The sequence below is a fragment of the Neomonachus schauinslandi genome, chromosome 5 (genome assembly GCF_002201575.2).
Source record: "Neomonachus schauinslandi chromosome 5, ASM220157v2, whole genome shotgun sequence".
In the NCBI taxonomy this organism is placed as follows: Eukaryota; Metazoa; Chordata; class Mammalia; order Carnivora; family Phocidae; genus Neomonachus; species Neomonachus schauinslandi.
This window is the reverse complement of record NC_058407.1, coordinates 137024945-137038624: the sequence shown is the minus strand read 5'-3', so window position 1 is coordinate 137038624 and position 13680 is coordinate 137024945. Positions and strand designations below refer to the sequence as shown.

The window sequence follows — 13680 nt, the reverse complement described above, 5'->3', positions numbered from 1 at the left end:
GGTTTATGGTGAAATCACGTTGTTTGGTGATTGCTTTAAAATGCCGAATGGAACACAGGGGCAGAAAAAACTAGAAGGAGAGATGAAACAGAACCATCCAAACGCGGTCTGTGGGGAGCTGGATGGTGGGCACGGTGTGTACTATGGCATTCTCCATACACTTACAGAAGCTTGAAGTGTTAACAACAAATAGTATGCTACCTTCCAAACCAAACTCTGGAAGACTATATGCAAAATGCTAATGGTGAGTATTTCCTGGTGTCATGAGGTGGTATGGTCACTGAGGTCTTCATGTTCTTCATGCTATTTCGTACTCCCTAAAGTTTCTACAGTGAACACGTATGTAGTCCAAAGAAATGCTAATGCATCTCCATGTGTTCACTGTCTCTGCAGACCCTTGCTGAGCCTGCTACCGGCCGGCACTGGGGGCACTGGGGCTGGGGGGCTGGACTGTGGTGGGCTGGGCGGGGTTCTCACGGGGAGCTCCCTGCCTTCCTGCAGCTGACGTTCCTCCCACCCAGGAGGGAGAGGCCTGAAGCAGGAGGGAGCCTGAAGTGCCCACCGATTTAATACACATTCCAGGGTGGATAATGGTTAGGATTTAAAGGCAAAGAACCAAAGGCTCAGCCTGGTGTCCTCACTTGGAAACAGGGGTCCCCACCGGGCAGCCTCCCAGAATGAGCCCAGAGTCTCTGGTCTCTGCGGGGCTCAGCAAATGCTGAAGAGTGTGGATAGCACCGCGATGTGCCTGCTCTTCCCGGATCGCGGAGCTGAGGAGGGACGGGACAGCGACCCATCTGTGACTCCACCGCGGCCGGCCCCTCGGGAGGTGGCAGCGCCCCCCCCCCAGACACTGGCATCTCCTCTGCAAATGGTCTAGAAAGGGGGTGCATGACTGATTTGGTCATCATTGCAAAGATGTTCAAGAGGGTACTTACCTACAGAGGCACCATAGGACAAACCCAAGTCCACAGTAAGGGTCCAAGCAGATGGCCACTTCTCGAGAAGGGTAGAGCTCACACTGCAGCTTAATGGAACGGCAGAAGGCACTGGTGGCTGCATGGGACATCTGTAAGACAGCAAGGCCACCCTCAGTCCATGCAGCCTGGCCTCCAGCGCCCCAAGGGGACTGCAGGAAGGGGGCTACTGGGCTACGGTTCCCGTCAGTGCTCCCATTTTCAACGACTAAACCACATGCAGCACTTCCTGGGCCTCCAGACCTAGGAATCCTGCAGCTGAAGTAACCGTGTCCTGCAATGCCACCACGCTGTGAAGAAGGTGGGGACACCCTAGGGCTCGGGGCCCCTCTCCAGGTCGGGACTGCATCTGACTTCCACGTGCCTGTCATGCGATAGGGCCAGTGGGGCACGGTGGACGGACATCCCATGTCAGTGATCAGGAAACCAGGCTCAGAGGAGGCGGTTTGCTGACGGTCACATGCCCCAGGAACCCCACTCCCCGCACGACAGAGGTGACAGAAGGGGGGCGCCCACAGCCAGAATCTAACGTGAGTGACTGTAAAATACTGTAAAACGTATCTAATACAAATCAGTTTTCTCACAGAAGCTCTCTAGCCAAGCCAACCTGAGAGGGAAAGGAAAATTTTTCGAGTTTGTGGTTTTAAACATGTCTTCCATGCATCTGAAGCTGATGGCCCTGGAGCTGAGCTGTGGGAGGGGTGGGAGCGAGCACCCTCACATGCAGGCAGACCCCGCCAAATGTCTGGGGAAAGCACCGTTAGCCACCCCAGCAACGGAGGAGAGAAGCCGGGAGTGGGGGATGCTTGTGTCGTGAACGTGGGAGCACCGTTAGACGCTCTGGTGGCAGGTTTCACTGTGGGTACTTCACGGAATTCACAAAAGGTAATACAGAATTACCCCAGAATCGAACACACAAGTGGTTCCTTTTAGCTTGCTGTCAAAGCCACAATATTTGCTTAAAGAAGAAATAACGCTGGATTTATGAAACATTCCTTCAACCTCCTGCCTGCTGGATGGGGAGTTAGTAAAATCCTAACTATCAAAATTACCAAGATTCTCACTAAAATGAACCTTTCCTGAACCCCTAGCTCTGTGCAGGTACTGTTTTTAGCAGGAACAGAGTTCTTCAGCTCAGCTCAGGTCAGCAAATATTCATTATATTAACTGAGGACATGCTATGTATCAGGCTTTGTATTAGGTGCTCTGAATATAAAAAAGAATAAAACACAGCCTCCAACCCCAGGAGCTTGTGAGCCAGTGGGAAATTGAGAGAGAACTCTGTTAACTGTGGGGCCCGTGAACATTTTAACAACATATGTGGAGAGCAGAGAATGGGTTCTCCCATCGCCCTGGGGCTCATAGAGGGTTCTGGGTCTTGAGGGTGAGTAAGCATGAACAAATCTCATCAAAGTGACAAGAACACAGACAGATTAAGAAAAAAGCAACCAGGAAAGCTGAACATCTCATGTCCAAGCTCACAGCAATCTTGGACCCTATCAACATCACAGACCCATAGCCCAAGTTGGAAGAAAAATGCCCAATTCTTATGAAGACAGACTCCTACCTGGATAAGGAATTAGTTTTCCATAAGCCCCAAACAACAAGCTCTCATGCTCTACTCTGGAAGAGACACTGAGAGCAGATGTAGTCAGTTAGAGGACTCAGGGATGAGGGCACCTGTATTTATTTTTAGGATGCACCTTAGGACTTCTCTTGGGAAGGGTTACTTTCGAGTGCAGTATGACTTTGGCTGATGATGAACTAAGTGTCCACGGTCTGGGCGAACATCAGCGGCACACCCCACCTGAGAGTGAGCACCCTCGGTAGAAGGGAGAGCCACCACAGTTCTAAAACATCCTGTGTGGAGGCCCAGAGGGCAATTGATCTGAAGGAAACAGCAGATGCTATATGGGTCCCCCACATGACGTCCTCATGGACATCGAGCAAATTGTATCCAGGAGCTACCAGGAACTGTCAGAGTTCAAATTACACTTTTGAAGAGTTAGTATTATAAAACTTAAACTGAACATAAAACACATACTCATGGGTCTTACACTAAATCAGACATTACACAGTGCCCATTATGGAGAAAACAGTTTACTGGGTAAACTTCTTTCTCTCAACTTTTGGTATTTCACAGAAGGCTTAATGACATTTCTGTCCAAAGGCTGAAAGTGTATTAACATTTCCAAGAAACATGGTGACAAGTGCAACCAAAGAGGTAGAAGGAATTTCCATCAGAACAGACTATAAACCAGATGATTTCAGCTCTGTTTGTGCCTCTCAGTACTTAAGGCATATGGGTTTTCATTAAATGACATCACAATAGGTTTCATCTCAGGTACTCGTCAAACAAATTAAATGTCAGAAGTTTAATAAAAACTTTCATAAATTCAAGGGGCACGTGGGTGGCTCAGTCGGTTAAGCGGCCGACTCTTGGTTTCAGGTCAGGTCATGATCTCAGGGTCATGAGATCGAGCCCCACATAGGGATCCATGCTCAGCCCGGAGTCTGCTTGAGATTCTCTTTCTCTCCCTCTGCCCCTCCCCACCCCCCTTGCATGCACTCTCTCACTCTCTAAAATAAATAAATCTTTAAAAAAGAAAGATTTCATAAGTTTGAGAGAAAGTCTAGTTACTCCTCTCTCTGGGATTCCTAGGGTTTATACTTATATTAAGTGGAATCACCACGAAGTAATAGCATAGATCGCTTTATCTCTGTTTCAAGCAGAAGTATCTTTATCGAATCAAGATGTAACATTATAGCCTCCACCTCTGTAGACCATGAAAACGGTAGGATCCAAGTGTGTGTTTCCCTTCGGCTACGACCGGAGGCGGCTCCAGGCCACCTTCAGCACTGTGGTAAGTCACTTATCCTGGTCTGAAAAGAAATCTGTACTCCAAAAGGCTTTTGAAGGGGCACTTGGGTGGCACAGTCGGTTAAGTGACAGACTCTTGATTTCGGCTCAGGTCATGATCTCAGGGTCGTGAGATCAAGCCCCAGGTTGAGCTCTGCTCAGTGTGGAGCCTCCTTGAGATTGTCTCTCCCCCCTCCCTGCTGGTGCATGCTCTCTCTCTCTCTCAAACAAGTAAGTCTTCAAAAGGCTTTTGAAGAATTATTTTATTTTATATTCCACTTTATTTGGTGGATCAGATTCTACTGGAAAGCAGAGGAGAGGATTCTGGGAAGACGGTCTTCATAGCAACCAGACAACAATTGTGTGGGCAGAAAATGATGCAACTATTTGGAGCTCTGGAGTCTGTTAAGGTTTTTAACTTCCAGAGGAAGGCTTGGGCAATGGCAATTAATTTTGGAAAAATTAAGACATTCCCATTAAAGAAAAAGTTGTGGGCACTCATGACATTTAGATCTGCCATGAAAGGCTCAAGGGAGTCCTACAGGTTGAAACAGAAAGACACTAGATGCAACCTGAAGTCACTGAATAAATTAAGATCTCAGTAAAGGTGAATACAAGGCAATTATAAAAGCTAGTGTAATCCTGGGGCACTTGGGTAGCTCAGCTGGGTAAGCGTCTGACTCCTGATTTTAGCTCAGGTCACGATCTCAAGGTTGTAAGACTGAGCCCCGTGTTGGGCTCCACGCTCAGCAGGGAGTCAGCCTGAGATTCTCTCCCTCTGCCCTTCCCCTCACTTGCTCTCTCTCCTCCCACCTCTAAAATAAATGAACAAGTCTTAAAAAAGCTAGTATAATCACAGCAATACTTTATAACTCTACCCTTCCTTTTCTACGTGATTTAAGAGAATAATACGGTAAAACAAAACAATTATCAGTCAAAAAACTGTTACTGTAACTTTGGGTTTAAATTCCACTTTTTTTTCCCTACATAACTTAAGAGACCAATGCATTTAAAAGAATTATCACTACATATTTTGGGCCACACAGTGTATAAAGATATAACTTTGTGAATCAGCAACTGAGAGAGGTAGAGATGGAGCAGTTTTTTTGTGTCCCTGAAATTAAGTAGGGAAAATCCAAACTGGAGAATTACAACTGTAGGCTGCCCAACCCGATCCCCATGGTCACCTCAAAAACAAAACCTGTAGAATATATATGAAAGGAAATGAGAAAGGAATTTGAATGTTTCACTACAAAAAATCAACTAAGCACAAAACAAGATAGTAATGCAGGAAATGAGTAACAAGAAGGTTGTAAGACATATAGAAAATAATGAGCAAGATGACAGAAGTCCCTTCTTTTAAAAAAAAAAAAATTTGAGAGAGAGCGAGAGTGCGAGTAAGGGGAAGGGCAGAGGGAGAGTGCTGAGCTGAGTGGGGAGCTCAACACAGGGCTAGATTTCACGACTCTGAGATCATGACCTGAGCCAAAATAAAGAGTCAGACACTTAATCGACTGCACCACCCAGGTACCCCACAGAAGTCCCTTCTTACCAGTAATTAGTGTAATGTAAACAGATTAATTCTCCAAAGACAGAAATTGGCAGAGTGAATAAAATACATAAAATACCATATGGTGCCTACAAGAGACTCATTTTATTTATTTTTTATTTATTTTTTAAAAAGATTTATTTATTTGAGAGAGAGAGTGAGAGAGCAAGAGAGAGAAAGAGAGAGCAAGCATGCAGGGGTGGGGGGCAGAGGGAGAGGGAGACAGAAACTCCAAGCAGACTTTGTGTTCTGTGTGGAGCCCGACACGGGGCTTGATCTCATGACCCTGAGACCACGACCCCAGCCAAAACCAAGAGTTGGATCCCCAGCCAACTGTGCCACCCAGGCGCCCCCAAGAGATTCATTTTAGATCAAAAGACACAAGTAATTTGAAAGTGAAAGAATGGATAAAGACATTCCATGCAAACAGTAACCAAAAGAGAGCAGAGATAGCTAAACTAATATCAGACATATAGACTTCCAAAAAGGTTGTAAGAGACAGAGAGGGGCATTACATATTAATAAAGGGTTCGGTACAGCAAGAAGATTTAACAATTATAAACAACTACACACCAGACAACAGACTATCAAAACAGATGAATCAAAAATGGACAAAACTAAAAGGAGAAATTGACGTTTCTTCAGTGACAGAAACTTCAATACCCTACTCTTTTTTTTTTTTTTTTTTTAAAGATTTTATTTATTTATTTGCGAGAGAGAACGAGAGACAGAGAGCACGAGAGGGAGGAGGGTCAGAGGGAGAAGCAGACCCCCCGCGGAGCAGGGAGCCCGATGCGGGACTCGATCCCGGGACTCCAGGATCATGACCCGAGCCGAAGGCAGTCGCTTAACCGACTGAGCCACCCAGGCGCCCTTCAATACCCTACTCTTGATAATAGTCAGAACAACCACAAAGAAGACACATTAAAAAAAAAAAAAAAAGAGGGGTGCCTGGGTGGCACAGTTGTTAAGTGTCTGCCTTCGGCTCAGGTCATGATCCCAGGGTCCTGGGATTGAGCCCTGCATCAGGCTCCCTGCTCCGTGGGGAGTCTGCTTCTCCCTCTCCACTCCCCCTGCTTGTGTTCCCTCTCTCGCTGTGTCTCTGTCAAATAAATAAATAAAAATCTTAAAAAAAAAAAAGAAAATAGGAGACCAAACACAATAAACCAAAGAGATCTGAGGGACACAGAGAACACTCAACCACAATGGAATACACACTCTTCTCAAGAACACTTGGGTCATATTCCAGGATAGACCATATTTTAGGCCACAAATTAAGTCTCAATAGATTTAAAAAGATAGATACCATATGAAGTATCTTCTCCAACCACAACAGGATGAAGTTAGGAATTGGTAACAGAAGGAAAACTGGAAAACCCACAATTAAAAAAATGCACTCTTAAATAACCACAAGGGAAATCATAAAATACTTAGACACAAATGCAAATGAAAATACAACATACCAAAGCTTACAGGACACAGCAAAAGCAATGTTAATGCAGAAATTTATATAAACAGGTTAAAAACAAGACAGATCTCACATCAACAACCTAACTTTACAACTTAAGGAATGAGAGACAGAAGAACAGACTAAACCCAAAGCTAGCAAAAGGAAGGAAATAATAAAGATTAGAACGGAGGTAAGCAAATAGAGAGTGGAGAAGTAGTAGAGATAGTCAATAAAAGCAAAAGTTGGTTCTTTGAAATAATCAACAAAACAGACAAACCTTTAGCTAGATGGACTAAGAAAAAAGGAAGAAACACTCAAATTACTAAAATCTGAAATGAAAGTTGGGACATTTACTATAGATTCTACAGAAATAAAATTAATTATAAGAGAGTACTATGAACAACTGTACACCAACACACTGCACAACCAATATGAAATGGAGAAATTGCATTTCATGGAAACTGAAACACAAATTATCAAGAAGGAACACAAAACTTACAAAGACTAAATCATGAAGAATAAAAAGTCTGAATAAACTTACAAACAGTAAGATCAAATCAGTAAAGAAGATTTCCCAACAAAGAAAAGCCCTATACCCGATGACTTCACTACTAAAATGAACCAAACATTTAAAAATAAACTAATACCAGAGCACCTGGGTGGCTCAGACGGTTGAGCATCTGACTCTTGATTTCAGCTCAGGTCATGATCTTAGGGTTGTGAGATCAAGCCCCAAGTCAGGCTCCATCCTCAGTGGGGAGTCTGCTTGGGATTCTCTTTCTCCCTCTTCCTCTGCCCTTCCCCCCAATATGCACACATACTCTCTCTCTAAAATAAATTAAAAAAATTTTTTTTAAAGATGAACTAATACCAGTCCTTCTCAAACTTTTCCAAAAAACTGAAGAGAAAGGAACACTTCTTAATTCATTCTGTCAGGTCAGCATAACCCTGATACCAAAGCCAAAGACACTATAAAGACAGAAGACTACAGACCAATATCCCTGCTGAACACTGATGCAAAAATCCTCAACAAAGTACTAACCCAATTTGGTAGCATATTAAAAGGCTTATATATCAGTGGGATTTATTCCTGGAAGGCAATGTTGGCTCTACATATGAAAAATCAATCAATAGGGGAACCTGGCTGGCTCAGTTGGAGAAGCATGTGACTCCGGAACTCAGGGTTGTGAGTTTGAGCCCCATATTGGGTGTAAAGATAACTTAAAAATAAAATCTTTAAAAAAATCAATCAATATATCACATTAAAAGAATGAGAGGAAAAAACCCATATGACATCTCAATTGATGTAAAAAAAAAAAAAAGCATCTGATAAAATTCAACAACCTTTTATGATAAAAACACTCAATAGACTAGGAATAGAAAAAAAGGGCCTCAACATAATAAAAGCCATATATGAAGAACACAGAGAACATCATACTCAGCCATGAAAAACTCAAAGCTTTACCTCTACAATCAGGAACAAGGCACCCTTTCTAGTCAACACTGTACTAGAAGTTCTAGCCCAAGCAATTAGGTAAGAAAAATAAATACAAGGCACACAGATTGGAAAGACAGAAGTAAAATAATCTCTGTTCATAGATAAAATGAACTTATATATATATCGAAAACACTAAATATTTCACACAAAAATTATTAAAAATCATAAATTCAGCAAAGTAGCAGGATAAGAAGTCAGCAAGCAAAAATCACTTGCATTTCTATACATTAAATGAAAAATCTGAAGAGGAAATTAAAACAAGTCTATTTACAGTAGCATCAAAGCATAAAATGCTTAGGAATTAACTCAACCAAGGAGGTGAAAGACTTGTACAATGAAAACTATAAAATTTGCCAAAGAAATTGAAGACATAAATAAAAAAACATATACCATATTCATAGACATCAATACTACCCTAAACAATACAGACTCAAGGCAGTCTCTGGGTGTTATTTGCAACTAATGAATCATTGAACATTATACTAAAAACTAATGATATACTATTCATTGGCTAATTGAATTTAAATAAAAAAATTTCAATGGTATTTTTTGTAGTAGAAAATGCATCAAAAACTTCAAACAGAATCTCAAGGAAATCTGAAAAGCCAAGACAATCTTGAAAAGAAATAGAGGACTCACACTTCCTGATTTACTACAAATATACAGTAGTCAAAACAGTGCAGTACTGGCATAAAAACAGATGCATAGATTAATAGAAGAAAATACAGAGCCCAGAACAAAAAAAAAATCCTTGCATTTATGGCCAACTGATTTTTGACAAGGGTGCCAAGAGGGAAGAGACAGTCTTCTCAACAAATGGTGCTGAGAAAATTGGGTCTCTGCATGCAAAAGAATGAGGTTGGGGCGCCTGGGTGGCTCAGTTGGTTAAGCAACTGCCTTCGGCTCAGGTCATGATCCTGGAGTCCCTGGATCGAGTCCCGCATCGGGCTCCCTGCTTGGCAGGGAGCCTGCTTCTGCCTCTGTCCCTCCCCTCTCTCATGTGCGCGCTCTCTCTCATTCTCTCTGTCTCAAATAAATAAATAAAATCTTAAAAAAAAAAAAAGAATGAGGTTGGACCTTTACCTAAAACCACAGAGAAAAATTAACAATTGAGTCAAAGACAGAAATGTAAGACCTAAGATAATACAATTCTTGGAAGAAAACATAATACAAAGCTTTATGACACCGTAATTAGGCAATGATTTCTTAGATATGACCAAAGGCATAGGCCAAAAAAAAAAAAGGACAAAATTGGACTGTATGAAAATTTAAAAATTTTGTGCATCAAAAGACACTATCCACAGAGTAAGAAGGCAATCCACAGAATAGGAGAAAATTCAGGGTTTAATATCCAGAATATACAGAGAATTTGTAAGACTCAACAACAACAACAACAACAACAACAACCAAGAAACTTGATTCAAAGGATTTGGATAGATATTTCTCCAAAGAAGATGTACAAATGGCCATTAATTGCATGAAAAGATGCTTAACATCACTAATCATTAGGAAAGTACAAATCAAAAAACCACAATGAGATACCACTGCACACTCATTAGAATGGCTACTATTGAAACAACAACAACAAAAAACCAGAAAACTCTAAGAGCTGACAAGGATGAGGGAAGGTGAAATGGTATGGCCACCATGGAAAACAGCATGGCAATTCCCTCCCGGGATTAAAAATGGAATGGTCATATGACCCCGAATTCCACTTCTTGGCATATACCCAGAAGACGTGAAAGCAGTGTGTTAAGAGAGGCTTGCACATCTTTGTTCACAGCAGCATCGCTTACAAGAGCTAACCCTTGGAAGCAGCCCTACTGTTCGCTGACAGATGAACGCAAAGGCCAAACGTCAATGAAATGTTAACTTAGCCTTAAAAAGGAATTCTGAGCCCCTCGACAACATGGATGAACCCCGGGACATTACAGTACGTTTAACGAGCCAGTCACAAAAGGACACTGCTGCAGGACTCCACCTCTATGGGGTCCCCAGAGTTGTCAAAATCCCAGAGACAGAAGGGAGATGGTGGGTGCTGGTGGAGGGGATGGGGGCTCTTGATTAACAGGTAGTAAGTTTCAGTTTCACAAGATGCGGTGAGTTATGGGGGCGGGTGGTAGGGACAGCTCCACAACAGTGCGAGTGTTTTTAATGCTCCTGATCCGTATACTTAGGTCGGTTGTTAAGGTGAATTTATGTTAAGTGTATTTAACAATTAAAAAAATTGAAGAAAAAAAAAAAGTAGAGAAAGAGAACTGAGGTAAATGACACAAACAGAGGGGTCAGACCCCGAGGGTGGGCCAAGGGCTTCCTGAGGCTACAGAGGACGTACCAGTCCCTTGACAGGGACATTGCCCGAGCCCTGATGGTCCTCACGAGGTGAAGCACACAGCACGGCGCACCCCTGAATGACACGGGATTGTGAGCGCCGGTCCCCTTGCACACTGGTTTTTTATAGGGCAGGACTGTAAACATTTCTTCTCTCCCTCGTGACTTTCTCAACAGGATTTTCTTTTCTCCAGCTTACTTTACTGTGAGAATACAGTATGTAATACATAGAACACACAAAATAGGTGTTAATGGATTGTTTATGTCACTGGTAAGATTTCCAGGAGGCTGTAAGTAGCTAAGTTTTGGGGGACTCAAAAGTCATACGCAGATTTTCGACTGCAAAGGGGTGGGGGTGCTCCTAACCCCCCCCCGAGTTGTTCAAGGGTCAACTGCAGCTCCATTCTTTGGTATGAACAAGGGTCAGTGGTCAGCCAGCCAGGATGGAACCCAAGCTAAAAAGGGAAGAAACCCCAGTGCACCGAGTTTTATAACAGAGCACTGGGGATTTGAGAACCATTTGGAAGAAAGATATGCAACTCTTTACTAGGGGCTAATGAGGCTGTGTTTACATACAAAAAAAACAGTTGGACCGTGTGGAAAGAATCGGCCAGCCTAGGTCACCATGGAAATGGTCACGCATCTTACAGTCTCAGGAAGGGCAGGGACGCACCCCTCCCACGTGGCCCTTCAAGTGCCTGCTAGAGTCCCACTCTACAGAAGAACGTCAAGGGACAGCCCCGCGTGGCTCGTAACCACACACTGTGCAGACCATGTTTCTCACCTTCACTCCAGCAAGCATCCCGGTCGTGGACACGCTGAAGTCGAGATAAGCTAGCGTGTCTGGGTTGGAAGGTTTGTAGATCTGGGCGGGCCGCTTCTTTGGCAAATCATCTGGAGCAAAACAAAGCCGTTAGCGTATCTGACCCAGTGGGAAAGCAGAGGCACACAAGAACGTCTCTGGCAGGTTCGAGGACTGACCTGTGTCCAGGATGGGGGGCCACGCCCTGACGTCTACGGCCGCAGCTGCCTCCCTGGACCGTAACAACTTACAGATGAGCTGTGTTGTCATCAAGCAGGCAGAACGACTCACCTGCCGGTCAGAGAACACGCCGCTCACTACGCAGCACCCCGAGGCCATTGGCCCTCACAGCCCGCGGAGCCGGTGTCAGCCACCAGAGGCAGGACAGAGCCAGGAACTGACCACAGCACACAGAGCTCACGGACACTGTGGTCCCTGGCATTTCTGGAGCTGAGGGACACCCATGACGCACATGCTCAGAAAGGAGCACCCCAACCACCGTGCTCACGGTTAGCTCTGTCCTATAAAAGCTGCCCCGGGTACCCACTTACATGATCGCTACCTCCTAAAGGGAGTAATGGCCTCGGCCATCTTCCAACATCACCACTGGAAGAATTTGCATGTGCTGTCCCCAGACTAAGCTGTCCCTCCGCCAAGGGGAAAAACTTCTCCTAATCCTTCTAAACTTCCCAAGCATAAGAACAATTAAAATAAATCCGTGCTTTAAAAAAGGAATGGGACATTTCTAAACCTTGAGCAAAGAAATTAAAAAAAATATATGACTTTTGGGGCACCTGGCCAGCTCAGTGAGAGGAGTGTGTGACTCTTGATCTTGGGGCCATGAGCTTGAGCCCCACATTGGTTATTTAAATAAATAAACATTAAAAACATTACATGACTTTCTCATCAGTCTGGTGCAGAAGCTCCCACTGTCTGTCCAGGTGCCGTGGGCGAGGAGCTACCTTCTCCAGGGCTCCCTAATCCCCATGCACCCACAACGCCATCCCCAGCCCACACCGGAGCTGAAACCCTACTTCCAGAACTGGAGGCTAGAGGCCACACCTGCCCCACCGGCCTGGAGCCAGCCCCACCATGGGCCCTGGGATCTAGGAGCCCTGGCACTCCCAGGCAGGGTTACCTCCACGATCATCTTCACGGTCGGCAGCGTTGTTGCGATGTTCTGTGGGTGTGGGGGGCGGACGGTTATTGGCACACAGCCTGCGTACAGGCAGCCGTAAAACGCAGCGATGAGGTCTATTCCTAGATGGGAGAGGAGCAAAGTTCTCAGTCGACACAGTCAATCGCCATCAGCAGAGGTTCTAGCCCGGGCATGAGACCGCTGCCGATTGTCCTCCGCCCGCAAGCTTTGCTAGGCTTTGGCCGTAACTTCCTGTTGGCCTGTTCCTTTAGGTACAAGGTGCCAAAGCAGCCCACAAGTTTAATTTCTGTCATTTCTCTAAGCAATTACTCAACTCTACGATGATCAGTTTAGTGGAGGGTTTAACGACTATCGATTCAATGAGCTACCTCAGTACGTAAGGAGGCAGATACAGATGTCTGCGAAATTTCGTCTTATTTATGCCCTCGAGTTGCCCAGCACGCACCACCGTCCCCACAAGAGGCTGCAAGCAGCTGTGGCAAGCAACACAGAAGGCAGGGCCAGCAGTCAGCCGGCGCCCGTCCCGCCAGCTCTGGAGCCGGCCCCGTCCTTCACCTGGCGGGTAGACGAGAGCCACGTGGTCCCCATCCTGCAGGTGTCCTCTCTCCATGAGCATCACGGCGATCTTCTCGGCACGTTTATGCAGCTGCACACACGTTAGCGAGCTTGCTATCGTACCCTGGGGATTGCGAGTACAAGTGGGTGAGGTGTTTTTGAACAGAACAGCTTTATCGAGACGGACTGGAGGTACCGGCCAGTTCCCTTATTTGAAACGCACACTTACGTGGATATTAGTGCGTCTGCACACCTGTCAGTTTTAGCACACTGGCCACCCCCCAGAAGACCCTGTGCCATTCGGGGTCACTTCCCTCTCCCCCCACCGGCCAAGAAGGGCAGCACCGAAGAAGCATCTAGATACACTGTGTTAACAAGAAATATTTTATTTTTTTAAAAGACTTTATTTATTTGTCAGAGAGAGAGAGAGAGAGCACAAGCAGGGGGAGCGGCAGAGGGAGAAGCCGACTCTTCGCTGAGCAGGGAGCCCCATGTTGGA

At 44.9% G+C, this 13680-nt stretch overlaps 1 protein-coding gene across 1 annotated transcript in view; it reads right to left on the bottom strand.

Moving 5' to 3' along the window:
* The window catches only part of DIP2C (disco interacting protein 2 homolog C), a 209875-nt gene that overhangs the window by 54023 nt on the left and 142172 nt on the right, over nucleotides 1-13680 (bottom strand). The window contains exons 25-29 of the mRNA XM_021690907.1: nucleotides 13182-13305; nucleotides 12606-12727; nucleotides 11647-11758; nucleotides 11450-11559; nucleotides 939-1069 (exon numbers count right to left, since the gene is read on the bottom strand). Coding sequence (XP_021546582.1) covers nucleotides 939-1069; nucleotides 11450-11559; nucleotides 11647-11758; nucleotides 12606-12727; nucleotides 13182-13305 — 599 coding nt within the window. The remainder of the gene's footprint in view (nucleotides 1-938; nucleotides 1070-11449; nucleotides 11560-11646; nucleotides 11759-12605; nucleotides 12728-13181; nucleotides 13306-13680) is intronic.